The sequence below is a fragment of the Eutrigla gurnardus genome, assembly GCF_963514095.1.
Source record: "Eutrigla gurnardus genome assembly, chromosome: 10".
Lineage (NCBI taxonomy): Eukaryota > Metazoa > Chordata > Actinopteri > Perciformes > Triglidae > Eutrigla > Eutrigla gurnardus.
This window is the reverse complement of record NC_139924.1, coordinates 29165065-29191456: the sequence shown is the minus strand read 5'-3', so window position 1 is coordinate 29191456 and position 26392 is coordinate 29165065. Positions and strand designations below refer to the sequence as shown.

Genomic DNA, 26392 nt, shown 5'->3' with positions numbered 1-26392 from the left:
GTTTCATCAAGAAAGCATCAACATCTCATCTGCTCAACGTTCCGGAAGCTTTTCTGATCGTCTCAGTCCGAACCCCGACTAAACGGGACCGACCTTGTTGCCGTTGAAGACGTAGGCCAGCTCATCGGCTCCCAGTTCAGTGTCGGAGCGGACACTGGGACGAGCCCAGCCTACCCGCATCTCCCCCGTGGTCACGGCCTCAAACTCAAAGTACCACTTCCCCTGGGTGATGGCGTAAGACCTCTCCGCCCTGAAGATCCGGACCTTGTCCCCACGGGTGTTCTCCAGGCCGTGGCCAGCTGGCGGGGGAAGGATTACAACAGATGAGGACAGGACGGAAGTGATATTCTGGATTATACGAACACGTAATCTGACTCACTGCTCTCCTGGTCCGGGGGCTCGATGTTGTAGCCGTAGCCGATAAGGGTGCGGACGGCGTTGTTCACACTGTCTCGGTTGGTTTTCTTAGTTCTCTCGTCCAGCAGGTTGTAAGGAACCAGACGAGGGTTTCGCTTGTTCAGGATGTCCTGAGGGGCACAACGGAGTACGACTTGGATTACTTAACCCCAGAAGACTAAACGTGAGATAGTAAATAAAGGATTTATTGAGGATATAAGATACCTGCACGATGCTGTAGGTCCATCCCTGTCGTACCCGGTCCCTGGCCCAAACATTGTGCCCGTTTTCTGCCAGTTTTTCCACAAGCTGGTTCTGGTTCGGGGTCAGTTTGACATGGTTCAGGTCAAGGGGGGCAGGCTTGTATGCGTTGCTCATCACATAGCTAGAGGACAGGTCATATACAGATATTAAAACCATAAGTTAGAAAGGATGGGTATCAGACTGGTGTCAGGGTCTCTAGGAGACGGTTTGTTGCCGTACGTCTTGGGCAGCTTGATCTTCTTGAGGTTCTCCTCCGCCTTCTCATCCCCCATACCAACATGGCAACCCAGTGCCAGCAGAGTCCTGTGGGACAACAAGCACACGGACATCAACAATCACGTAAACCATCGGAGATCTCAAACTGAAACCTCCAGAAACTCACTTGAGGGTCTCGCCGGACATCTGCAGGTTGTAGTTCCTCTCTGGTTCAGGGAGACTCTGGAAGTCCACCAGACAGGGGTGGAGCTTCTTGTTGTCGTCCCTGAACTGTGGAGGAGGATTAATTTACAATGAATTCATGCTCTGACTCTTGTGTTACAATCATCTGGTTGATCCTCCATACTCACACTCCCGTAGGTCCAGCCCTGCTCGATGCGGGTCACGGCCCAAAGCTCGTGGATGTTCTCCGCCAGCTTCTCTCGGATTCGCTCCAGGTGGGGCGGCAACACAATCTGTGGAGCGAAGGAAAGTCATGACAGAGCAGAAACCGTGGGTGTGACTTTAGAATGTGACACAGAAATAAACGTGAGTCTGACTTTAGAACATGACACAGCAGAAACCGTGGGTGTGACTTTAGAATGTGACACAGAAATAAACCTGAGTCTGACTTTAGAACATGACACAGCAGAAAACGTGAGTCTGACTTTAGAACATGACACAGCAGAAACAGTGAGAATGTGACAAAGCAGAAACCCTGAGTCTGACTTTAGAACATGACACAGCAGAAACAGTGAGAATGTGACACAGTAGAAACCGTGGGTCTGAATTTAGAATGTGACACAGCAGACACCGTGGGTCTGACTTTAGAACATGACACAGCAGAAACTGTGAGAATGTGACACAGTAGAAACTGTGGGTCTGAATTTAGAATGTGACACAGCAGAAACCGTGGGTCTGACTTTAGAACATGACACAGCAGAAACTGTGAGTGAGTCTGACTTTAGAATGACACAGCAGAAACCGTGGGTCTGACTTGATAAGATGACACAGCAGAAACTGAGTCTGACTTTAGAACATGACACAGCAGAAACCTAGAGTCTGACTTTAGAACATGACACATGAGAAACTGTAAGTCTGACTTTAGAACATGACACAGCAGAAATGTGAGTCTGATTCTGACTTTAGAAGATGACAAAGCAGAAACTGTGAGTCTGACTCTAGAAGATGACAGAGTCTTTTGAGTCTGGGTTTGGGTCCGGGGGTTGCCGTACCTGGACCGTGTCCACGGGGCAGGGCGTGAACGAGGTGTGGGTGAGGGACAGCGTGGGACCCAGCAGGTTGCGGACGCCTTGGAAGTCGTGTTTGTACTCCTTGATGGGTTCGATGCGCATCCTCTCTCTCGGCAGCAGAGCCTCGTAGCACGGAGCGTAGCCAGGCGGCGGCATGAACTTAAAGTCTCCATGACGACCGCCGAGGAGGAACCGAGCCCTGATGGGACAAAAACACACACACACTTCATGTTATGCTATGTCGGTGATAATCCAACACTGAATTCAGGCTCCAGCGTGTTTTTTGTACGTACTTGACCCCGGCAGAGAAGCTGATGACCGGGAAGAAGAGGCCGTCCACGTTGAAGTTCTCAAACATGCCCTGAACTGGGTGGCCGTTGATACGGAAGGAGATACTGGGCACGCTCAGGTCCAGACAGCAGCTGACCACGTCGTCTGCAGCCAGGGTGTGTGCGCTGGGCGCCGCCACCTGGCGGGGCACGGTACCTGAACAAGGCAGTCCCGTCACCACACGTACAGCAGCATCATGGGAAATCGTAAAGGTAAGGAAGTCGGAGGAAGCGCCTTACCTGACCAGAGGTCCAGCCCGTCGTAGCCGTAGGAGTAGAGGTCGTCTCCCACACCGTTGCCCCCCCAGCCCTCCCCTCCCCCGGGGTAGGGGCTGAAGCCCTCTGTCATGGCCCAGCCCACTCGCAGGTGGCTGGCCTGCGCCGTCACATAGGGCTCCACATAGTCCACCATCATCTCAAAGTACCACTTCTTAAACTGCGTGGAGCCCTCGCAGGTCCCCAGGAAGATGTTGGGCCTGACGCTGGTCACGTAGTTCACAATGTTGGTCTGCAGCAAGAGATCTCGACCCGGCAGCAGGTTTTCAGTGATCAGGTTCTGGTTGGACCTCACGGCGACTCCATTACACACACAAAGGGAGCGCAACACGTCCAGGACCTGAAGGTGGGACCAAGAAATCAATTCTAGAGCCGAGGCGTGTTTTTATGAGCCGAAAGTGTGGTGTCGAGTCGGAAACCCGGGTCGCAGTCCGGTTCATTACAAACCTTGTGGTTCCTTCCATGCTTGTCCAGGAGAGAGATGATGGATTTGATGTGGTTCTCCTGGATGATGTTCAGGACCTCAGGGCTCTCAATGAGCACACAGTACAGAACCTCCAGGATACCTAGGAGGAGGGATACCAACGTTGGCTTTATTAAGCTAGCGTTGGTGTTGTCGTCTAAAGCTAGCGTTGGTTTTGTGACTCAGACGAACGATACTTCCAACTGAAATAAGTTTAAAGTTGTGTACGTGAATCAGTGCCTGGAGATCTGGTGACCAGGTTATGAAGTCCCGTGAGAATGTGTTGGTTTTTATGAGGCCCCCCCAGGTACCTGACGAGGCCTCCAGGCGGTCCAGCTTGCTGACCAGCCAGTCCAAGTTGTCACAGAACAAAGCACAGTTGGATCGGTTCCCTCTAATGAGAGAAGCTGTGGAGACACGGAGGGTAAAACAACGTTAGTTAATCAGTCCATAAGGCGGCTTGTTAGTCTTTCGGGTCACAGTGATGGTTCTACCCAGCAGCTCATAGAGCAGGTTGACGATCTCCTTCCAGGACTCGGCTGCTTCCTCGCCGGCAAATTCAGAGAAGTGTGCAGCAGTGTTGTAGACGTTGAGGCGGTCGATGCACTCCAGCACGATGGTGATCATTCCCTGAGAGGGAGACGACCACAGAGGAGTTATTATTATTGTACATCTGGTTGCTGTTGGTGGCAGCAACATGGCTTTATGTCAGTAAGATCTCAGGTTCCTCCACCTTTTCCAAAGCCAAATTCAAGCACTTTCCAAGCATTTCAAGGTGCATTCCCATGCTTTTCCAGCCCCTTCCAGCCGTGGTAAACTCCATCTTTGTACCAATCCAATGGTCAGTATTCAGTCTACTTATTATGTCACTTGTTCATCACATTAAATGAGATGTTATTGTCCTCTAAACAACCAACATGATGTTTGGAGACAGCTTTTTACAGAAGGACCACAAATGAAAGGAAAACTAATTCCACTAACAGATCCACAGAAATATAATCACCAACTATTTTCATCATCTGTTCATCATCAAAAGTCATTTTTCATAAAGAAATGTCAGAAAATGCTGTTTTCAGTCCCTCAAATATGGAGATCTTCTTTTCTCTGTTCTATCATAGATGTCATCACATACAACACACATTTCAAGACCTTTATTCTACATCCAAGCACTTTTCAAACCTGGAAACCCTACACTCGCATTCAAGTGTTTTCCAGGATTTCCAGCACCTGTACCACCCCTGTTCTCACTTAGAGACATTTTTCAGGTAAACTGTTTAAAAGAATCTGCATCAGTAGTGTCAAAGTGGATGTATCTCTAGTTCTAGGAACAGACAGTAGAACCCGATCGGCAGCGTGCGGACTAACGACCTCCTCTTGGAAGAGGTTCTGCCGGTTGCGGAGGGATCGGAGCTTGGTCTGCTTCTCCTCGTGCTCCAGCTCCTCCTCGGGGGGGCGGAAGTAGAAGATGAGATCCTGGAGCGAGAGGATGACCCCCTCCAGAGGGAGCGACACGGTCCCCGGGGACTTGTTCTTCCCATTCAGGGCGTCCAAACCCCTGGAAGAAGACAATAGTATTAATATTAGTCTGGTTCACATCACAACGCTGTGAGGGAGGTCTGACTTGTTGTCATGGTAACGTCACCCAGTGGTTTGTGGACTATGGTTTTGAAGCCTCCAGTTTGGCAACTATAAAAGTCATCTTAGTAGCTAACTAGCATTGGTAGCGTGGTAGTGACCTGTCAATCAGCAGGTAAGCCCCGCCCCCTAAAGCATCCCCTGCTTGCTTACTTGTTGAACTGCCTGAAGAGACCCATCGTACTGAAGATCATTCGAGCAGCCTGAGACTCTTCAGTCTGGGAGCGAGACACGGTGAGAGCATCGTCCATGTGACCCTCCTGGTGCAGGATGACCTGGAGACGGGACGACATCGTGGTTCAAAGATACCTCCCAGTTATACGGCTGATGGTGAATCACTTCTGGCACAGTCATCGTTTATCATTATTTCCCCGACTCGGCAGACACTCACCTTCCTCTTCATCATCCCCAATCGAGCAGCTTTGGCGTCCAGGGCAGCGTAGGTGAGCCACAAGGCCGTGGACACGTGCTGGACGAAGCACATGGACTCTCCGTACTTTATCTCTGGGATGCCCATCCCTTCTACGTCCCGCTTCTGAGCCACCTCCACCTTCTCCTGCTCACAGGAACCGGGGGGGAAACCATGGGGGTCAATGGGAGACCAAGTCACACTGAGACGGTAACGACAGCTGGACAGAAACCACAGGAAGTTAAAAACTGTGAACTCTGACCTTTGTGGCGCGGAAGCAGAAGGCAGACAGTTTGGTGTTGGCCTTCTCCGGGTCCACCACCAACAGACCCTTCTCCTCGTCCAGACACAGGTACCGGCCTGTGGTGATGTGGCGAATACGGAAAGACTGCCCCCACTTCATGTGGCTACCGCTCCAGCTGCACGTAAACAAACAAACAAATTTCAGGCGTCCCACAGGGTTCTGTGCTTGGACCAATGACATTCACCTTATACATGCTTCTTTTCGGACATATTATAAAACACTCCAAAAACTTTCACTGTATGCAGATGATACCATATTCAATCCAACAATCAAGCCAGATGAAACCAACCAGCTTAGTAACTCCCAGCATTTCCTGATATTGAGACATCAGACATCTCAAAGATCCTTCCATGCATTTGTTACTTCTGGACTCCTGATTATCAAGCAGCTCTAATAAATAAGACCACTAAGATCAGAATAATAAGATCCTCCAGTTGATCCTGAACTAGGAAATCCTCTCCACGAGTGTGGCCCCTAGAGTCCACCAGAGCCTTCGACTACCAGGCCCTTCCCCTGAGAAGAACCAGCTCCCAGCTGGATGTTGTTGTGGAAAAAATGAATCTGCCCAATAAAGATCAACAACCAGGATCAGCTTTTTCTCCGTGGTTTATTCAACAAAGTATTTTCGTCTGCAGAGGAAAATAATGTTCACCCCTGCCTTCTGATGCAAAGGTTCAGAGTCAGCAGGAACGACCCTGAGTCTAACAGCAATCTCCCTTTTAAGGAGGAGGAATCATACTGATAAAAGATGGTTCATGTCCTATCTTACAAAGACAAGATGTACAGGCATTCATTTTAGTCATAGCATAACAGTTGAGAAGAGGAGATGCGGATCGTCTGACCTGACAAAGATTCTGATTATAAATTACAAACATCCAAAATTCCCATTACAATGTGAAAGGTGTCACCTGATTCTGAGCGGCTCCAGCCTCCAGAGGGAACGAGCCTGACTACACACGGCGCCGCCTTCGTAGTGAGCCATCCTGCAGCAGAGGACGCATTGGGGTCACATGATGTGTCACATGGTGTCAGAGTTACCGTGGTTACCGCTCACCGGTCCCTTGCTCCGCTCTCACCTGCGCTTCTCCTCTCCTTCCTCCGGAGTGGAGATGGCCAGACACTCGTCCATGTGGCCGTGGAACAGCCGGAGAACGTGGCCGCCGGTCAGGAACCCTGAGGGGGGACACATGATCCCTGATCACACCAAACCCGATCCATAACAGGTCTGCTTGAAATCAGCCGATATTCTGAACCGTGACTATTAGGGACGTTGATGCTGAAACATCTACAGAGTCTTTATGGTCTATAGCAAATCATTTCCAGTTGATCCCGATCGGTGGCAGATCAGCGTGGACCTGAACCACATGGACTCCACAGCTCTGGTGGTTTTGGAGCTAAACGTGGAGACTCGTACCCTCGGCTAGTTCACATCCTGACGTGATCGGGTTCATGTTCCAGAGGGTCTGCATGAAGGAGGCGTCCACCATCAGGTCCCCGCTGGCGTAGGACAGGTGCTGAGGACGGGGACAGGAAGTAAAGGTGAGGTTCGATCAGACCAGCAGACGGAGACCAGCAGATGGGGGACGGAGGACTTGGACTCTCACCAGGTATCTCTCAGAGGACACGCTGACCAGGATGAGGTCATCACCCACCCTCACCTTCTCACCTTCTGACCTTTGTTTGGAGGCGGGATGGATCGTCCACCAACATGCCTCACCTGCATGGAGGAGGAGGAGGCATAAGAAGAAGAGGAGGAAAAAGAAGAGGAAGACTCGATACACGACTAGAGGATAAGGAGTCTCAGTAAGCAGTGAGATGCTTATAAAATGATCTCAGGTCAGCTGTTACCGGTGGAGTCTTCTTGTAAGCCCACGTCGAAGGCCAGCTTGTCTGTGAGGGAGCGAGACGTCGTCAAGCAGCTCAGGTACTGAGGACAACAAGGTCATACAGGAGACTATGTCATTATCATCATCAGATCTATGAAAACGAAATCACACAATAACCTCCGTTAGTCTCACCATGCCTGAGTGGTAGTGTCTGAGGAGGATGGCGTGGCCGTACAGTAACGTACGATGGCCTCCACCTTGGGACGACTGGCGAGGAGGAACACAAAGACACGTTAGACAGGTAACATTTACCTGGAGACGTATCATACACGTGGGTCAATAACTGAGCTGGCCCGTCTCCCTGCTGCAATACCAAACTCCACCTGTATGGGTACCGAAGGGCCGGCAGGGGGCGCTGTTTCACAATAACTCTTATTAATTCAACGCTGTTTAATGTGAAATCTGGTTGTAAATATGAAGTTTACTATCAAAGAAATCATCAAGTATAGCAACATCAGATTACTGTGTACAGGTACATTTAATTAACACATATATTTGATTAAATCAAATCGTATCGTAAGTCCCTCGTCCATTCTTATGCAAATACAAGAAAATATCAACGAGAACCACATCCATGACAGCGTAGAGATGATGCTCTGCTGTGAATCCTAATTCTTTGACGAGGAGAAACGAGCTCTGAATCACCTCGGATTAGAATTCCACACAAAGGCAACCGTCACTGAGTTATAGGTGGATGAGCCAAACAAGCGTTGAGTCCGGCCCCCCATATAATGCTTAGCCTTTCTGTGGGGTTAAGTACCCATAATCCACCAGGATGAGTCGGGGGCAGGTATGTCAAGTAGTGGTACTATGTCATTATCGCCGGCCCCCAGTCGGGACAGGTGGTGGTCCTGTGTGATTTCTTGGCTCAGACCTCCTGGGGTGTTGGGTTTCTCCATCCTGGGTTGACGGAGGCGGGTGGGACCCTCCGGCGGGCTGCATGCCAGGCTATTCTCATCCTGCTGCTCGCCATTAGACAGGCTCGTCCACGCTGTGAGACAGGCTCATCAACGCTGTTAGACAGGCTCGTCCACGCCGTCAGACAGGCTCGTCCACGCTGTGAGACAGGCTCGTCAATGCCGTGAGACAGGCTCGTCCACGCCGTCAGACAGGCTCGTCCACGCCGTGAGACAGGCTCGTCAATGCTGTTAGACAGGCAGACAGGCTCGTCCACGCTGTTAGACAGGCAGACAGGCTCGTCCACGCTGTCAGACAGACTCGTCAATGCCGTCAGACAGGCTCGTCCACGCCGTCAGACAGGCTCGTCCACGCTGTTAGACAGGCTCGTCCACGCTGTTAGACAGGCTCGTTAATGCCGTCACCGTCCTGTGAGGCCTGGGGCGAGCTCGCCGCTATATCACGTCATAACGGCATTAATAACGCTGTTATAACGCCATTAATACCGCCATGCTCGTTATTTCAGAGGGACTTATCTAGACGACGTAGAATTATTGGGTATGATCCATGTTGAGCAGCTTAAACAACAGAAAGGCTTTTTGTCAGATTAAACTCTTATGATTTAGGATTTCCAGGTTTCTTAAGGATCCACGTGAGATGAAACCAGAGTCATTTGTGTTAAAATGTTCTGTGCAAAAAGACCAACAATAAAAACACAATGTGTTGAAATAAAAAGGCGACCGAAACATTAATGATAAGCATGAGATTTCTGCATGAAATGCAAATTCAGTCGGAAGTTATTTTTAAAAAGGACATAAAATAACGTTGAACCTCTAACCAGCAGATTTGAATAACGTGTCAGAAAATACTTTTTTTTAGTATCGACAGTTATGACAAATATTAACACACACACATATGATTATATATATGGCTATGGATCGAGACGTGTGGATGAACTATTCCAGTCACTAAGACGTCCGACAGGACAGGAAGGAGGACAGTAGCCTGGTTGGTCGGGACAGACGTCACATGAACACATTAGAGACGTACCCATTGGTCCAAATCGACTGCCTGGACGGCAGAGAGCAAGAAGGGAAGCAGAAATCATAATAGAATAAATCTACCACTGTATGCTTTATGATGGACATTAAACTCACATCTTCTACCAGATTAACTAACATGTTGGTGCTGATGCAGCTTTCAAGAAAGCATTCAAAGTTAATATGCACACTGAAAATATACCTTCACAAATGTGCTTTGTTGCCCACATGACTGGATGAATAACACATTCATGACAGCATACTGCAATATCTCTGCAGACGGAAACAATGATCTTATCAACACATTTTAATCTGGTTTTCAAATCTTAAAGAGGGATAATCCAGAAACTCTCTGATATTAAAGGAACTCTGATATCAAAGGAACTCTGATACTGAAGGAACTCTGATATTAAAGGAACTCTGATATTAAAGGAACTCTCTGATAAGGAACTCTGATATTAAAGGAACTCTCTGATATTAAAGGAACTCTGATATTGAAGGAACTCTGATATTGAAGGAACTCTGATATTGAAGGAACTCTGATATTAAAGGAACTCTCTGATATTAAAGGAACTCTGATATTGAAGGAACTCTGATATTAAAGGAACTCTGATATTAAAGGAACTCTGATATTAAAGGAACTCTGATATTGAAGGAACTCTGATATTAAAGGAACTCTGATATTGAAGGAACTCTGATATTAAAGGAACTCTGATATTAAAGGAACTCTGATATTGAAGGAACTCTGATATTAAAGGAACTCTGATATTGAAGGAACTCTGATATTAAAGGAACTCTGATATTAAAGGAACTCTGATATTGAAGGAACTCTGATATTGAAGGAACTCTGATATTAAAGGAACTCTGATATTAAAGGAACTCTGATATTAAAGGAACTCTCTGATAAGGAACTCTGATATTAAAGGAACTCTCTGATATTAAAGGAACTCTGATATTGAAGGAACTCTCTGATATTAAAGGAACTCTGATATTGAAGGAACTCTGATATTGAAGGAACTCTGATATTGAAGGAACTCTGATATTAAAGGAACTCTGATATTAAAGGAACTCTCTGATATTAAAGGAACTCTCTGATATTGAAGGAACTCTGATATTAAAGGAACTCTGATATTGAAGGAACTCTGATATTAAAGGAACTCTCTGATATTAAAGGAACTCTGATATTAAAGGAACTCTGATATTAAAGGAACTCTCTGATATTAAAGGAACTCTCTGATATTAAAGGAACTCTGATATTGAAGGAACTCTGATATTGAAGGAACTCTGATATTAAAGGAACTCTGATATTAAAGGAACTCTCTGATATTAAAGGAACTCTGATATTGAAGGAACTCTGATATTAAAGGAACTCTGATATTAAAGGAACTCTGATATTGAAGGAACTCTGATATTGAAGGAACTCTGATATTAAAGGAACTCTGATATTAAAGGAACTCTCTGATAAGGAACTCTGATATTAAAGGAACTCTCTGATAAGGAACTCTGATATTAAAGGAACTCTGATATTAAAGGAACTCTCTGATATTAAAGGAACTCTCTGATAAGGAACTCTGATATTAAAGGAACTCTGATATTAAAGGAACTCTCTGATATTAAAGGAACTCTGATATTAAAGGAACTCTGATATTAAAGGAACTCTATGATATTGAAGGAACTCTGATATTAAAGGAACTCTCTGATATTGAAGGAACTCTGATATTGAAGGAACTCTGATATTAAAGGAACTCTCTGATATTGAAGGAACTCTGATATTAAAGGAACTCTGATATTGAAGGAACTCTGATATTAAAGGAACTCTATGATATTGAAGGAACTCTGATATTAAAGGAACTCTATGATATTGAAGGAACTCTGATATTAAAGGAACTCTGATTCTTCTCTCCAGGTGACCTTTTTTTTTAACACTAAAGGCGGGTCCACACCGCACCGACTGCCCGACTCGCGTCGGTAAATGAAGTCGGGCTACTTAATATGGCCGGCTCGGATGGCAGATTACACATTTGAATCGGCTGAAATGAACGCCGACGTGGACCGATTCGAGCGACCACACCAAGGAGACTCATGTCACGGACGCCGACTCTCTCAAAGACGCCGATTTTTGGTCCGGTGTGGACCCGCCTTAACATTGATGTTGGTGTTCCAGCAGGTTCTTCAGTCTGGATGTTAAATGTTCTGGATGAAGGGTGAACAGATTAACATGATCGATCCAGACTGAAGGACTCGGTGGCAGAGAGAGAGAGACAGACAGGTGGAAACTCTTAACCGCCTGAAGCAGTGGCTCCGCCCCCTGACATCCACTTCCTGTTCGGGGTCCTACCTCCGTCATCTCCACTGTGTTGGCCAGCATCTCCTGCAGCGCGCGGACCGACAGCGACTGCACCAGCACGAAGCTGCAGATGGCCAAGTCCGGGGGCACATTCTGCAGGGGGGGGCGGGGGGAAGAGCATGATCACAACACAGAATGAGCACCGGGATCAGATCTGGATCAGATCTGGATCAGATCTGGAGTCAGCGGGGGTCCTCACCTGAGCGTCGGACGTCGTCTCCAGGAAGCAGAGCCGGTTCCCAAAGCCCTCGCAGGACAGACAGAGTTTAATCTGCTGCTCCTTCAGGACGGAGGCAGTGCACTGCAGGACCACCTGGTCATCCTGCATGGACACACACACACACACACACACACACATGTATAGTGTCATATCACAACAGAACGTACTTCCATCTCTGTGGTTACGTATCATAACTTCATATCACAGTTCAGATGCATCATGTCTGCCAACGTTATGACTTTTAGAATTATTGATGTTCATAACACAGGAATTCATAAAAAATGTCCTGCAAACTTTAATAATAATAAAAATAAATCTGATCTTCTGTGGTTTTAACTGCCGGTTCGAGGCAGTTAGCAGGTCTACGGTAATGTGTTGGTCCTGGTCTGAGCCGGACCCTCCAGAACCCCCCCCCCCACACACACACACAGCTGACACTCAACATTCCCAGCTGTTCCTTCCACTCCGTCATTACACAAGTAGGTCCTCCACTTAACCCGACCTGTCTCTCTCTCTCTCTCCCTGTCTCACCTAACAGCCAATTAATCACCCGTCTTCCTGCTGACGCGTCGGCGGCCGCTTTAAAGCCACGCAGCAACGCCGGAGGTTTTACGCGTTGACGGGGAAATGGGAAGCATCCACTCCTCTCTTTTTACCCAGAGGCCTCTAGTGTTTCTCCCCTATCATCTGGCCCCCCCTCAGCCTTGAAATGTCTCCTCCACCGCGTCCTCGCCCTCCCTGCTTTGCACTCTGGGAAAGTGGAGCAATGTGGCCCTCGTCTCCTCGGGAGCAGCGACCCGCTCCACATTCAGACCTGCTGGAACCGGACTCCAAACTACAGAAACCACAACAGCATGACATCACAACTGTTCTGAGACCATCAGGGGCGATGAGCTGCAGGGGCTCAGAGGAGCTGGACTAAGAAGATGAAAAGGACTAAACGGGTCCATGTTAGAGGACAGTTAAGGGGACCGGGGGGGCGGAGCTTGGGGGTCTAAAAGGGGACTGCAGTGACTCGCTCCGGGACGAGACGACGATCAGATGACAGCGGGGACAATATTTACGTCGTACAGCAGTCACACATGTTTCAGCCACATCTGGGAGATCAAACTGATCTGGGATCAGTGGGGTGTAGAGGATCCAGGAGGTCTTCATACATGCTGATCACTTAAAGTGGATCCTTTTAGATCTGTCCTTCAGCTATTTATCAACATACACATTTCTTTGTATTTTTACATCACTCTCATGTTTTTCTTCCTGAAAACTAAACATGACGTGTTCTTCCATCAGCTGGAACCAACCAATAATATCCTGACATCCATCCATCAACCAATCAGAGCCAGAGAAGGTGGTGAGCTCATCAAGGTTATGTCCTGCCTTCTGTTTTACTGGAAATACGTCACCAAGAAGATGATGATTCACTGAGACTTTCATTGCTTTCATCTGATTGATAGATAGATAGATAGGTAGATAGATAGATAGATAGATAGATAGATAGATAGATAGATAGATAGATAGATAGATAGATAGATAGATAGATAGATAGATAGATAGATAGATAGAAAAGCATATGATTCATACGCTTTTAGAAAGAGAAAATGCCAGCGTTCAGAGATTTGACTGGACCTGGTTTGTCTGTTTTTTTTTTTGTAATTTTATGTTATTATTTAAACACGTAGAAACCAAGAGTCAAACCTCGTGATGGATGATTATATCTTTAATCTCTCCCAGAATGCATCAGCACTCACACGAAAGCATCAGCAGCTAAAGAGTCAAGGCGTCATCACTTCACCCCCGAACCCAAAGAAGCAGGTGAAAAGCCGCCAACCCCCCGGTATTAATAGAGGCTCATTGAGAAGGTTATTTGTTCATCTCACATGAGCCTGGACAGGGCTGATCTGGGGCCTGGACAGGGCTGATCTGGGACCTGCCAAACCCTGGACCTGGTGGCTGTAGGGACACAGCCAAACCCTGGACCTGGTGTCTGTAGGGACACGGCCAAACCATGGACCTGGAACCTGCTAAACCCTGGACCTGGTGGCTGTAGGTACACGGCCAAACCCTGGACCTGGTGGCTGTAGGGACACGGCCAAACCCTGGATCCGGTCCCGCTCTGCTAAACTAGGAGGGGGGACGGGTCAGCCCGGGGTAATTATACCAGAGCTGACGCCGTTTAATCGACGCCGCTTTGAAATGATGACTGAGGAGAAGACGTCTCACTTCCTCACCTCCTCTGCTCCCGTGGGCGGGACAACGATGTGAGGAGGAAGAGGAGGAGAGGAGGAGTTGGTGGTACAAACTGGGATGAGATCAGGCATCAGCATAAATAAATACCTACGAAATAAATAAATGAGGCAATAAATTCATAAATAAATGTAAACAAAAGGTTTTTATTTATTTCAGGGCTTTTTGCTTCATAATGCATAAAAAACACTGAAATAAATGAATGTATATTTATATTTATTTAGATATTTAAAGCCTATTTAAAGCGCACACATAGCCAGTAAAAACTAAATACGACGGATGAAACTTGGCAGCTTTATAAGTCAGTCAATCTATATTTCTAATTATTCTAGACAAACCACGTTTCTGGAACAACGAGGAATATTAACGTCTGTGATGGTTCAGATCTGTGCTCCGGGCAATCGATGACTGCAGACAGCAAGAGGGCGAGAGACAGCACATCCCCAGTATGTGGGTGGGGGGGAGAGAGAGAGTGAGAGAGAGAGGGGAAAAGTTCAAAAAGGTCCAGGGGCGAGCAATGACGGGGTTTCCCTTTGAAACCTGGAGGAGACCGTTCTGGGTCACCATCAGGATCAGGATCCTGCATCACATTGAAGGCCTCGCTGTGTTTCCTCCCCTCCTAATAAATCTCCCCCTCCTCTTCCTCGCCGCTCACAGACGCTTCACTGAGAACCTTCACCAGGTTCCAGATCCTCCAACACCCCTTCATTGGTATGCTAGCCCGACCAGCCGCTATCTGCTAGTGTGGCTATCTGCTTCTCTCTCTGGTTCTCTGGTTCTTCCCCGTCTCTCTCTGGTTCTCTGGTTCTTCCCCGTCTCCCTCTGGTTCTCCCCAGTCTCTCTCTGGTTCTCTGGTTCTTCCCCGTCTCTCTCTGGTTCTCTGGTTCTTCCCCATCTCTCTCTGGTTCTCCCCAGTCTCTCTCTGGTTCTCTGGTTCTTCCCCGTCTGTCTCTGGTTCTCTGGTTCTTCCCCGTCTCTCTCTGGTTCTCCCCAGTCTCTCTCTGGTTCTCTGGTTCTTCCCCGTCTCTCTCTGGTTCTCTGGTTCTTCCCCGTCTCCCTCTGGTTCTCCCCAGTCTCTCTCTGGTTCTCTGGTTCTTCCCCGTCTCTCTCTGGTTCTCTGGTTCTTCCCCAGTCTCTCTCTGGTTCTCTGGTTCTTCCCCGTCTGTCTCTGGTTCTCTGGTTCTTCCCCGTCTCTCTCTGGTTCTCCCCAGTCTCTCTCTGGTTCTCTGGTTCTTCCCCGTCTCTCTCTGGTTCTCTGGTTCTTCCCCGTCTCCCTCTGGTTCTCCCCAGTCTCTCTCTGGTTCTCTGGTTCTTCCCCGTCTCTCTCTGGTTCTCTGGTTCTTCCCCATCTCTCTCTGGTTCTCTCCCTTCTCTCTCTCTCTGGTTCTGCCCCCTTCTCTCTCTCTCTGGTTCTTCAGTTTCTGGTAAGCAAAAGGCACCCTGGAGAAAAGCTGCTGTTGTGACAGCCCAGAGAAGAGAGTGCAGGAAGGCTGAACGAATCTGGCGGAGTACTAAACTTCATATTCACCATGACATCTATAAAGAGAGCCTCCGGGCCTACAATTTAGTCTTAAAAAGTGCGAGAGAAACATACTTCTCCAATATCATAAACAACAACACTAATAAGGCGAAAACCCTATTTGCAACTGTTGACAGACTGACCAACCCCCCAACACAAATACCAGCTAAACTCCATTCCACGCAGAAATGCAATGAGTTTGCATTCTTTTATACTAATAAAATTGAAGGCATCAGACGCGCCATCAATATCTCAGACAAAAAAGTTGGATCACCACCCTGTTCAGGCAAAAGTAACACAGCAATGACGGCAAGCTTTAATGCCATAGACTCTAAAACTCTAGTGGAAACGGTGACAGATCTAAAATCATCCACCTGCTGCCTTGATGCTTTACCTACCAACTTTTTTAAGAATGTTTTTGACTGCCTATCAATAGATGTATTGCAAATAGTTAATAACTCCATTCAATCAGGCAATTTCCCAAAGGCCTTCAAAACTGCAGTCATTAAACCTCTTCTAAAAAAGCGGAGCCTAGATGCCTCTATTATCAACAACTACAGACCAATTTCAAATCTACCCTTCATAAGTAAAATAATTGAGAAAGTTGTCCTCCAACAACTAAATCACTTCCTGGCTTCAACTGGCTGCCACAACAACTTCCAGTCAGGATTTCGACCTTTTCATAGCACCGAGACGGCCCTTATTAAAGTTGTAAATGACATCCGTCTTTTTATTTATTTATTTATTTATTTCGGGCATGTCAGTTAAATCATCACACATCTTTGTTCAAATAGTACAATACACATGGCCGATATTATCTTATCTTTTGCATTTTTTATTTGACATAACATTTTCCTTTACTTGTGACATTTGACATATGGGGCCCTAGTTTCGTGGCGCAGCGCAGGGTGGCGGAGCCGGCGTAATGCAAGTTTCGACCCGCGCATCCTTGCGCACCGTCAGTTTGGCAGTTTGGTGGATCGCCTGCGCCAAGATGGGTGTGGCGGCGCAGCAGGGGGAGGCGTCACAGATTCAGCTTGGCGTAGCGGAAGTTTCGTGGCAAAAAGCCTCGCCGAGACTGCGCTGAAAGCTCGCCAGCTCCAACCTGGTCTACTTTCGGCGCAAGGCGCAAGGCGTAAATAAAGTCCATTCATTCAAGGCGTCCCGTCACATCTGATGTCAGATCAAAGGCGGATGGCACGCGTAACGGAAACTCAGCCTCTCGGACCAAAACATCTCTCTCTCTCTCTCTCCTGTTTTTTATAATATGGGCATTGTTATTATTATGATACGCGCGCACAGCGCGTGATGCGCGTGGTGGGAGCGGCGGCGCTGCTTCTGTCATCGGGTTGTCAAGTGACGGAACTTGCACTGAACCTCCCCTAACGCATTAAAGGAGAGGAGAGGAGCTCATTTGATTGGTGAAGATCTGAATCGGCTGTATTAATCCCAGTCCACGCCTCGTCTCCTCCTCGTCTCCCACTCACGCCTTCTTCTCCTCCCTCTTTCCCACTTGCACGGTCGGGCGAGACGGGAGGAGTGCCTGCGCGAGCCTGCGCGGTGCACGAAACGTGCAAAGTCCAGGCGGACACACCCCGTCCGCGCAGGTGCGCTGAAAGCTGACTGCGCCTGGTCTACGAAACTAGGGCCCAACATGTTACAGCAGTAGGTGGTACAGAGAGCTGAAGTCCAGTGCATACAGATTACGTGTGTGTCAGCAACTCCATCGTGGACTGTTGGATTAACAGTCACGGTTGGTATTCATACCTAATTTATCTACACATTGTTGATACTCCCTGCTACGTACAACTGACATCGGACCATACAAGTTTCTCAGGTTCAACTTATTGTTTGGGTACAGAATGTTCATTAGTTATGCTCCAACACAGACTCTTAACACAGACTCTGGCAAAACTTCAATATTAATGCTATTAGACCTCAGTGCTGCATTTGACACTGTCGACCACTCAATACTCTTGGACAGGTTGGAAAACTGGTTCAAGTCATATCTACAAGATAGGAACTATTTTGTTTCCATTGGCGACTTTGTATCAGAACCTACCAATGTAACGTGTGGAGTCCCCCAAGGTTCAATCTTGGGGCCGACTTTATTCAACATCTACATGCTCCCACTAGGACAAATCATGCAAAATAATAACATTGACCACCATTGCTATGCCGATGACACCCAAATCTATGTAGCACTATCACCAAACGACTATCGCCCCATAGATCTTCTGTGCCAGTGCATTGAGCAAGTCAAAGACTGGATGTGCCAAACCTTCCTACAACTAAATGAGGACAAAACTGAGATAATTGTTTTTGGTGCTAAAAAAGAAAGGTTTAAAGTAATTCAACACCTTCACTCTCTGTCCCTGAAAACCTCAAACAAAGCCAGAAATCTTGGGGTTATTATGGATTCTGATTTACATTTCGACAGTCACGTTAAATCAGTAACAAAATCAGCCTACTATCACCTCAAAAATGTAGCAAGACTTAGAGGGCTCATGTCAGCTTAGAAAAACTTGTACATGCCTTTATTACTAGTAGGCTAGACTACTGTAATGGTCTCCTTGCTGTCAGGCAGCTACAGCTTGTTCAGAACGCTGCTGCTAGAGTTCTTACAAAGACCAAAAAATGTGAGCACATTACACCAATTCTTAAATCCTTACATTGGCTCCCTGTATGTCAGAGGATTGATTTCAAAATCCTCCTGCTCACATATAAATCACTACATGGTCTAGGACCGAAGTATATCACTGATATGCTCCCACTACATAAGACTTCTAGACCACTAAGATCTTCTGAGACCAATCTGTTAGTGATTCCCAGAGTAAACAACAATCACGGGAGAGCATCATTTAGTCACTATGCAACAAATGGCTGGAATAAACTTCCTGAAGATGTAAGACTTGCCCCAACTCTGAATACTTTTAAAACTAGACTGAAAACTGTTATGTTCACCATAGCTTTCTGCTAAATCTTTTAATGTCTGCACTGTTTTTAATTATTGCACATATGTTTTTATTCTATTTTCTTTCTGTAATGCATTTTTAAATTTGCCTTTATTTTCTTTTAATTCTTCTATTTCTTTTTCTTCACTTTGTTTTATGATGTGAAGCACTTTGAGTCTGCCTTGTGTATGAAATGTGCTATACAAATAAAGTTGCCTTGCCTTCTCTCTCTCTCTGGTTCTCCCCCTTCTCTCTCTCTCTCTGGTTCTCCCCCATCTCTCTCTGGTTCTCCCCCTTCTCTCTCTCCCTGGTTCTCCCCTCTCTCTCTCTCTCTGGTTCTCCCCCATCTCTCTCTGGTTCTCCCCCCTCTCTCTCTGGTTCTCCCCCCTCTCTCTCTCTCTGGTTCTCCCCCATCTCTCTCTGGTTCTCCCCCCTCTCTCTCTGGTTCTCCGCCCTCTCTCTCTCTCTGGTTCTCCCCCTTCTCTCTCTCTCCCTGGTTCTCCCCCTTCTCTCTCTCTCTGGTTCTCCCCCTTCTCTCTCTCTCTGGTTCTCCCCCTTCTCTCTCTCTCTCTGGTTCTCCCCCTTCTCTCTCTCTCTGGTTCTCCCCCTTCTCTCTCTCTCTGGTTCTCCCCCTTCTCTCTCTCTCTGGTTCTCCCCCTTCTCTCTCTCTCTGGTTCTCCCCCTTCTCTCTCTCTCTCTGGTTCTCCCCCTTCTCTCTCTCTCTGGTTCTCCCCCTTCTCTCTCTCTCTCTGGTTCTCCCCCTTCTCTCTCTCTCTGGTTCTCCCCCTTCTCTCTCTCTCTCTGGTTCTCCCCCTTCTCTCTCTCTCTGGTTCTCCCCCTTCTCTCGCTCTCTCTGGTTCTCCCCCTTCTCTCTCTCTCTGGTTCTCCCCCTTCTCTCTCTCTCCGGTTCTCCCCTGTCCCTCCTCCTATTTTCGGTGCTGCAGCTGTCACTATCACGTTCCCTCCGTCTGCTGACCAGCAGAAACTTCCAGCTCCACGAGGAGGAGCAGTGAATCTCTCTCAGAGGATCACATGAGATCACATGAGATTACATGAGATCACATGAGATTACATGAGATTCCACTGGATCGCCGGCTGAAAACTTCTACTTCTGAGCAGATTTACTAAAGTGTCTGCAAGCTTAATGGATTATAAATGAAAACACTAATAACAGAAAGGCAACGATCCACAAACAAACTGAATGTTGCTCAGAAATAGAACTAGATAGAATAAATAGATATGTATAGAATAGAATGAACACGAGAGTTCCGATGCAGACAGAGGACCAGAAACATCCCATAATACTAACAAACATATCCCTAAGTAGCCTTTAGAGAACAGGCACAAAAACAAACTGTTGTCACTTTACATTTTCTTAAGAAACTAATATTTGTAATGCGTCACATATAAGATTAAGTGTGTGTGTGTGTGTGTGTGTGTGTGTGTGTGTGTATTAAAACATTGTTCAGTTCATCTATTTAATTATTCATGTTGTACTCAGTTTAACATCTCTGACTACAAGTGACAGCAAAGAACACAAGGACACACACACACACACACACACACACACACACACACACACACACATTTACATAACAGTTGTGTCACCTAGTTCCTGTCTCGTGCCAGACAGACCAAACAGACCAGACCACCTGTTTATTGTGTGACCCGGCAGACTGACAGGTGCTGTGTGTGTGTGTGTGTGTGTGTGTGTGTGTGGGTGTGTGTGTGTGTGTTGTGGACGTGTTCATCTCCTGGGCTCAGCACTTCTAAAGCCCTGTTCGACCCCCCCCGCTCTGTATAAATAAGCAGACTGTAAATAAATAAAGTTTTCCGTTTCCTGTCAGTGACATCTCTGCTGCCTCCACACGGCTCTCAACATGGCGACGGCTGAGCTGGGGGCTAGCAGCTAACGGTACTAACAGTGTTAACAGAGCGAAGGGTGTTAAAGCTACGGGCCGCTAGCTGAGGTACAACCGGGAAACGCACATGCAATAACATGCACATCTAATAACAACACACACAGAGGGAGCAGAGAAGCTCTAATAACAACACACACGGAGGGACCTCACTTCAGACTCGGGGTGTGAGCGGAACTGGACTGGTCCTTTTATAACAAAAATGGCGTCCGCTCCGCTCGCCGCGCTGCCAGCCTCCACGCTCACCGCTGGCCCCTGCCCTCGCTGGCCCCCACCCTCGCTGGCCCCAGGACAGCCAACCAAAGACTTAAAGTCCGGGTAAAGTAAGAATAAATATGTGTTCTGAGTTTGGCATACCACAGAACAGTGTGTTGTTATTCACCCTGCCAACTTTGAGAGTTTCAAAAAATTGCCGAATATATGAAATTAGGTCTCAAAGTCATGAAAAAACAAGCACTTCTGTCTTCTCTCAAACGCTGGGGGCGTGTCAGTTAGAGGTGCTGGAACCCCGCCCACGCACAGGGGGGGACCACAGGGGGTAAACAACGTTTACTGCTTGCCAGTATTGCACGCTTGGTGGGCTGCCACTAGGAGAATGATTGACAGGCGCTCTCCTTCATACAATCACGCGCACACTTCATGGCTGCACCTGATTGGACGATCGCTTTCACAGCTGTCCTGTCTGCTCCCGGATTTCAAACCGACCAACATGGCGGCTCGTTTGGAAACTTTGTCTTATTTTACGACATTAGTTCACACAAATGTGTTTCTGAAAACATTTTAATGCAAGAAATAAGCGATGCAGTTGCTGAAGCTGTCTTTATTTTAGATCGACAACGGTCAGTTTAAAAGATTTTCGAGAGCTTGCAGGAGGCGGCGGCGCACCATCTCTCAACACTCACCGTGAGTCGAATGCATTGCAGGGCTTCTTAAATACCTTAAATCCTCTAATACAGCGTCAGCCAAAATCTCTGCGGCGCGAAGGCATTGCACGGCTGACAATGAATGGGAAGCATGGAAATAACGCCCCGGACTCTATTGGAGACCGGCCGTTATTTACCTCCGCCGACAGCGAGCCCGGCCAATGTTAGAGACCGGCCGGTAATAGAATACAGGCCAGTATTAGAGGATTTACGGTATGTGAAACTATCCGAGCGGAAAACCACTGAAGCTAATGCGCGGAAGTATTTATACAACAGGGAGGGCTTATGCTAACTACAACAGCGTTACGTAATGCCAAAGTGATTTCAGACCCGCCCATTAAATCCAAGACAGAAACGTTTCAGAAGTCTAGCTCCACAATTACATAGTATATGGTTGAATGGCTTTTACATGTGTTAAGGAGACATGTTATGACCCATTTAACGTGTTTAGAAGAAAATGACTGATTTTGGTTTACCCGGACTTTAATGACCAACTGAAGATATACATGACAGGCAGGTGCAGGTTAAGGTGTAGGTGCAGGATAAGGTATAGGTGCAGGTTAAGGTGCAGGTACAGGTGCAGGTTAAGGAGCAGGTTAAGGTGCAGGTACAGGTACAGGTGCAGTTAAGGTACAGGTGCAGGTTAAGGAGCAGGTGCAGGTGCAGGTTAAGGAGCAGGTTAAGGTATAAGTGCAGGTTAAGGTGCAGGTGAAGGTATAGGTGCAGGTTAAGGTATAAGTGCAGGTTAAGGTGCAGGTGAAGGTATAGGTGCAGGTTAAGGTATAAGTGCAGGTTAAGGTGCAGGTGAAGGTATAGGAGCAGGTTAAGGTATAAGTGCAGGTTAAGGTGCAGGTGAAGGTATAGGTGCAGGTTAAGGTATAAGTGCAGGTTAAGGTGCAGGTGAAGGTATAGGTGCAGGTTAAGGTATAGCTGCAGGTGAAGGTATAGGTGCAGGTTAAGGTATAAGTGCAGGTTAAGGTGCAGGTGAAGGTATAGGTGCAGGTTAAGGTATAAGTGCAGGTTAAGGTGCAGGTGAAGGTATAGGTGCAGGTTAAGGTATAGCTGCAGGTGCAGGTTAAGGTATAGGTGCAGGTACAGGTGTGTGTGCAGGTAAGCTAACATACAAGCAACAGAGCAACAAATAACTCAGGGTGAGGTGACATGTGGTGTATGTGCTGCAGGTCTGAGGAGGAAATGAAGTGCGGGTGAGAAGGTGGGCGGGGCAGCACAGGTGAGGGGAATGATGTGATTGGAGGGCAGATCTGAGTGGCAGGACCGAGAATAAATGGACCTCTAGTGGACAGGTACAGAATAACACTGATATGAGATAAAGGTTTTGGTGACACGGTTTAACAAACTGACCCACGATCAGAACCCGACCCCAGAAAAAACCAACACAAAGTGGTTCAAAGGAAAACCCGAGGACCACAACAATCCAGCCATAGATCTCTGTTCACTACACACAAGTACACACAAGTACACGTAGCAGCACGTCTCCCAGAGGATGCTGGGAAGTAGGACACGGACTCTCTGGTTTCTCCCTGACTTCTAGTGGCACTAAAAAAAGAAAGTGCTGTTCTCGACTGGAACTCGACGACTCGGAGCGTTTAAAGACGACCTCTTCTGCTCCTCTTCTGGCTCAACGTGTTCACATGCTTGACTATATTTTTCCCACCAGGCCGTGCTGCAGCAGCAGCTCTCCTCCTCCTCTCTCCTGACCCTCCCTCCCAAAAAGCCCACTCTGCCTATGTGTTCGTCAGAAATGCCAGAACCAGAACCAGGAGTTGTTCTGCTGAGGAATAGTGATGAAATAACTTTCAGCCTCTTGTTCTTCAACATGGAGACTCCACGCTCAGCTCCTCTGACTAGCTTTGTTTGGGGGCAGGGCTAACTAGCGACTTGTGGATATTATGCTAATGAGCTACTTGATGACATCACTACTCCATTTGTACCAATCCAATGGTCAGTATTCAGTCTACTTATTATGTCACTTGTTCATCACATTAAATGAGATGTTATTGTCCTCTAAACAACCAACATGATGTTTGGAGACAGCTTTTTACAGAAGGACCACAAATTAAAGGAAAACTAATTCCACTAACAGATCCACAGAAATATAATCACCAACTATTTTCATCATCTGTTCATCATCAAAAGTCATTTTTCATAAAGAAATGTCAGGAAATGCTGTTTTCAGTCCCTCAGATATGGAGATCTTCTTTTCTCTGTTCTATCATAGATGTCATCACATACAACACACATTTCCAGACCTTTAGTCTAAATCCAAGCACTTTTCAAACCTTGAAAACACCACACTTATATTCAAGTGTTTTCAAGGATTTCCAGCACCCGTACCGACCCTGCATAATACTATATATTGCTCACAGTGTTGGGGGGGTGAGACACGGTGAGGTGAGACACGGTGAGACACTTGTCCCAGGAAGACATGCAGCCTCGGGCCAGCTGTCTCCCTGCAGGCTCTCTGGGTGTCTCACTGCTCTGCCTCCTCACCCCACAGCTCTACTTTCCCTCGGATAAAAATAGATAACGATGCTAACAGATGCACCCCCCCCCCCTCCCCCCCATCTATCTGCCGTTTACCCTCCGAGTCCCGAACCCAGAACGTTCTGGAGAGAATGGGCCGCGTTCACACAATAACGGAGGTGAGATTTCTGCGCTCGTTAAGAATCATTTAACGAGTTCAAAGAGAGCAACTAATAAGCAGGTCATGGCACATTCAGGGCAACGCAAAAATAGTCAACTATATGCAGCAGCAGGTCTGGGATCTGCAACCACAGGTCTGAACTTCAACATCCAATGAGCCTAAAGTGTGAAGGTGCAGAGCGCTGGAGGAGGCGAAGAGTCCGTTTGAGAGTAGAAATGAAAATACAGCCCAACTCCTCGTCTCCTCCCAAAAAGGAAAAGTAAGCAGGACTCACCGTTCGCAGGAACTGGATCTCCTCCTCCCCCTCTCCCCCTTCTGACATCCTTCTGGATTATTCTCAGCTCCTCGGGAGAAAACACAAAATCCTTCTGTTCACAATTTGGGATTTTTCTTCTTTTTTTGTTATCTCCTTTGCGACGTCCCTCCCTCTCTCTCACTCCAGGTTGCACCTCTCTCCTTCCTGTCTTGTTGCTGTACCTCCCTCCCTCTCTCTCTCTCTCTCTCTCTCTCTCTCTCTCTCTCTCTCTCTCGCTCAGTGTCTCTCGCCCTCGGTGCTGGTGTGTGTGGGTGTGCTGGAGGACAGCATGAGTCCTGTGGCTCTCACGCTGCTGTGAGAGAGTGACGGGAGGCGAGGCTCTCCTCTGGCCTTGCACTCGGGGTGGGAGGGAGGAGCAGGCACCTTGTCACACGGCACCCATCCCACCGGGCCGCCATGTTTGTAGAAGTGGGCCACTCCTTCACACAGACCTCCCTCCACATGTCTGAGGCTATAAAAGGAAGGGGGTGAAAACACACACACACACACACCTAGCCTCCCAGTTCGACGTGAGGATGATGATGGTGGTGATGATGATGATGATGCGGCTCACGTTCAGCACAGATGCATGTTGGGCAATCTTTGGGGTCGTGATCTGTGTAAACACCAACTTGGCAACAGGACTCAGCACTATTTTACTGTTTCTGTTTATAATCTATTAACTTAAGCGTTAAGATTCAAATAATTAAGATTCAAGGTTTTCAAATAAAATTAATTACGATTCAAGGTTTCAAATAATTCAATTTTATGACTGTCGTCATGGTGACGTCACCCGTTGGTTGGTGGTCTACGTTTCTGAACCCTCAAGTTCGGCATTTTGGCCGTCGCCATCTTGGATTCTTTGCAACCAGTTAAGGAAGTGACCATGTTTGGACTATGGAAGAGCGACGGGTGGATCTGATGAACACAAGCGACAGAGCGGCACCCTTACTGGATCTGGATCCATGTGGATTCTGGTGTGAAGCTGCTAACAAAGTTAGCTTCTATAATTCAAGGTTCAACTTTACAGCTAAGTGTTAAAGTCATCTTAGTAGCTAACTAGCATTGGTAGCGTGGTAGCGACCTGTCAATCAGCAGGTAAGCCCCGCCCCCTAAAGCATCCCCTGCTTTCTGGTCTGGTGGACTCTAAATGGACCATAATGTACTAAATGAACATCATGCTGGATTGAAGAAGACTTGAAACTAGAGATTGAGACCATAAACTCATGTTTACAATGTTTACTGAGATAATACATCAAGAGAGAAGTAGGACCATTTTCTCATAGACTTCTATACAACCAGAGAGGAGTCGCCCCCTGGTGGCCAGCAGAGAGAAGTAGGACCATTTTCTCATAGACTTCTATACAACCAGAGAGGAGTCGCCCCCTGGTGGCCAGCAGAGAGAAGTAGGACCATTTTCTCATAGACTTCTATACAACCAGAGAGGAGTCGCCCCCTGGTGGCCAGCAGAGAGAAGTAGGACCATTTTCTCATAGACTTCTATACAACCAGAGAGGAGTCGCCCCCTGGTGGCCAGCAGAGAGAAGTAGGACCATTTTCTCATAGACTTCTATACAACCAGAGAGGAGTCGCCCCTGGTGGCCAGCAGAGAGAAGTAGGACCATTTTCTCATAGACTTCTATTCAACCAGAGAGGAGTCGCCCCCTGGTGGCCAGCAGAGAGAAGTAGGACCATTTTCTCATAGACTTCTATTCAACCAGAGAGGAGTCGCCCCTGGTGGCCAGCAGAGGGAATTACAGCTTGACGGTGCCACCTGGTTCCCTGTGCTGTTTCTCTCTCCTCCTGTAGTTCTGCCCAGGTGAGGAACCTGGTCTGAGGAGGAAGTGGTTAAAGCTGGAGGAGGGGCCTCCAGAGAAGAGGATCGCTGGTCTTGGTCACGGGTTCATATGGGTCACCTTCTTAAAACAACATTCAAACAGGACCAGCGATCCCACACCC

The 26392-nt window shown here is 47.4% G+C and overlaps 1 protein-coding gene across 13 annotated transcripts in view; it reads right to left on the bottom strand.

Annotated features, from left to right (window-relative positions):
- Positions 1 to 24754, bottom strand: part of ryr1b (ryanodine receptor 1b (skeletal)) — a 72225-nt gene extending 47471 nt beyond the window's left edge. For all 13 annotated transcript variants that reach the window (XM_084019748.1, XM_084019751.1, XM_084019749.1 and 10 more), the window contains exons 1-25: positions 24413 to 24754; positions 11894 to 12016; positions 11686 to 11787; positions 7543 to 7617; positions 7373 to 7451; positions 7129 to 7241; positions 6939 to 7038; positions 6601 to 6697; positions 6433 to 6507; positions 5483 to 5639; positions 5203 to 5367; positions 4965 to 5086; positions 4545 to 4731; positions 3671 to 3806; positions 3488 to 3583; positions 3161 to 3279; positions 2678 to 3053; positions 2402 to 2594; positions 2091 to 2307; positions 1227 to 1331; positions 1043 to 1146; positions 880 to 963; positions 622 to 781; positions 380 to 527; positions 94 to 299 (exon numbers count right to left, since the gene is read on the bottom strand). In XM_084019748.1, the coding sequence (XP_083875874.1) occupies positions 94 to 299; positions 380 to 527; positions 622 to 781; positions 880 to 963; positions 1043 to 1146; positions 1227 to 1331; positions 2091 to 2307; positions 2402 to 2594; positions 2678 to 3053; positions 3161 to 3279; positions 3488 to 3583; positions 3671 to 3806; positions 4545 to 4731; positions 4965 to 5086; positions 5203 to 5367; positions 5483 to 5639; positions 6433 to 6507; positions 6601 to 6697; positions 6939 to 7038; positions 7129 to 7241; positions 7373 to 7451; positions 7543 to 7617; positions 11686 to 11787; positions 11894 to 12016; positions 24413 to 24460 (3387 nt within the window). In that variant the 5' untranslated portion in view covers positions 24461 to 24754. The remainder of the gene's footprint in view (positions 1 to 93; positions 300 to 379; positions 528 to 621; positions 782 to 879; positions 964 to 1042; positions 1147 to 1226; positions 1332 to 2090; positions 2308 to 2401; positions 2595 to 2677; positions 3054 to 3160; positions 3280 to 3487; positions 3584 to 3670; positions 3807 to 4544; positions 4732 to 4964; positions 5087 to 5202; positions 5368 to 5482; positions 5640 to 6432; positions 6508 to 6600; positions 6698 to 6938; positions 7039 to 7128; positions 7242 to 7372; positions 7452 to 7542; positions 7618 to 11685; positions 11788 to 11893; positions 12017 to 24412) is intronic.
- Between the last annotated feature and the right edge of the window lie 1638 nt (positions 24755 to 26392).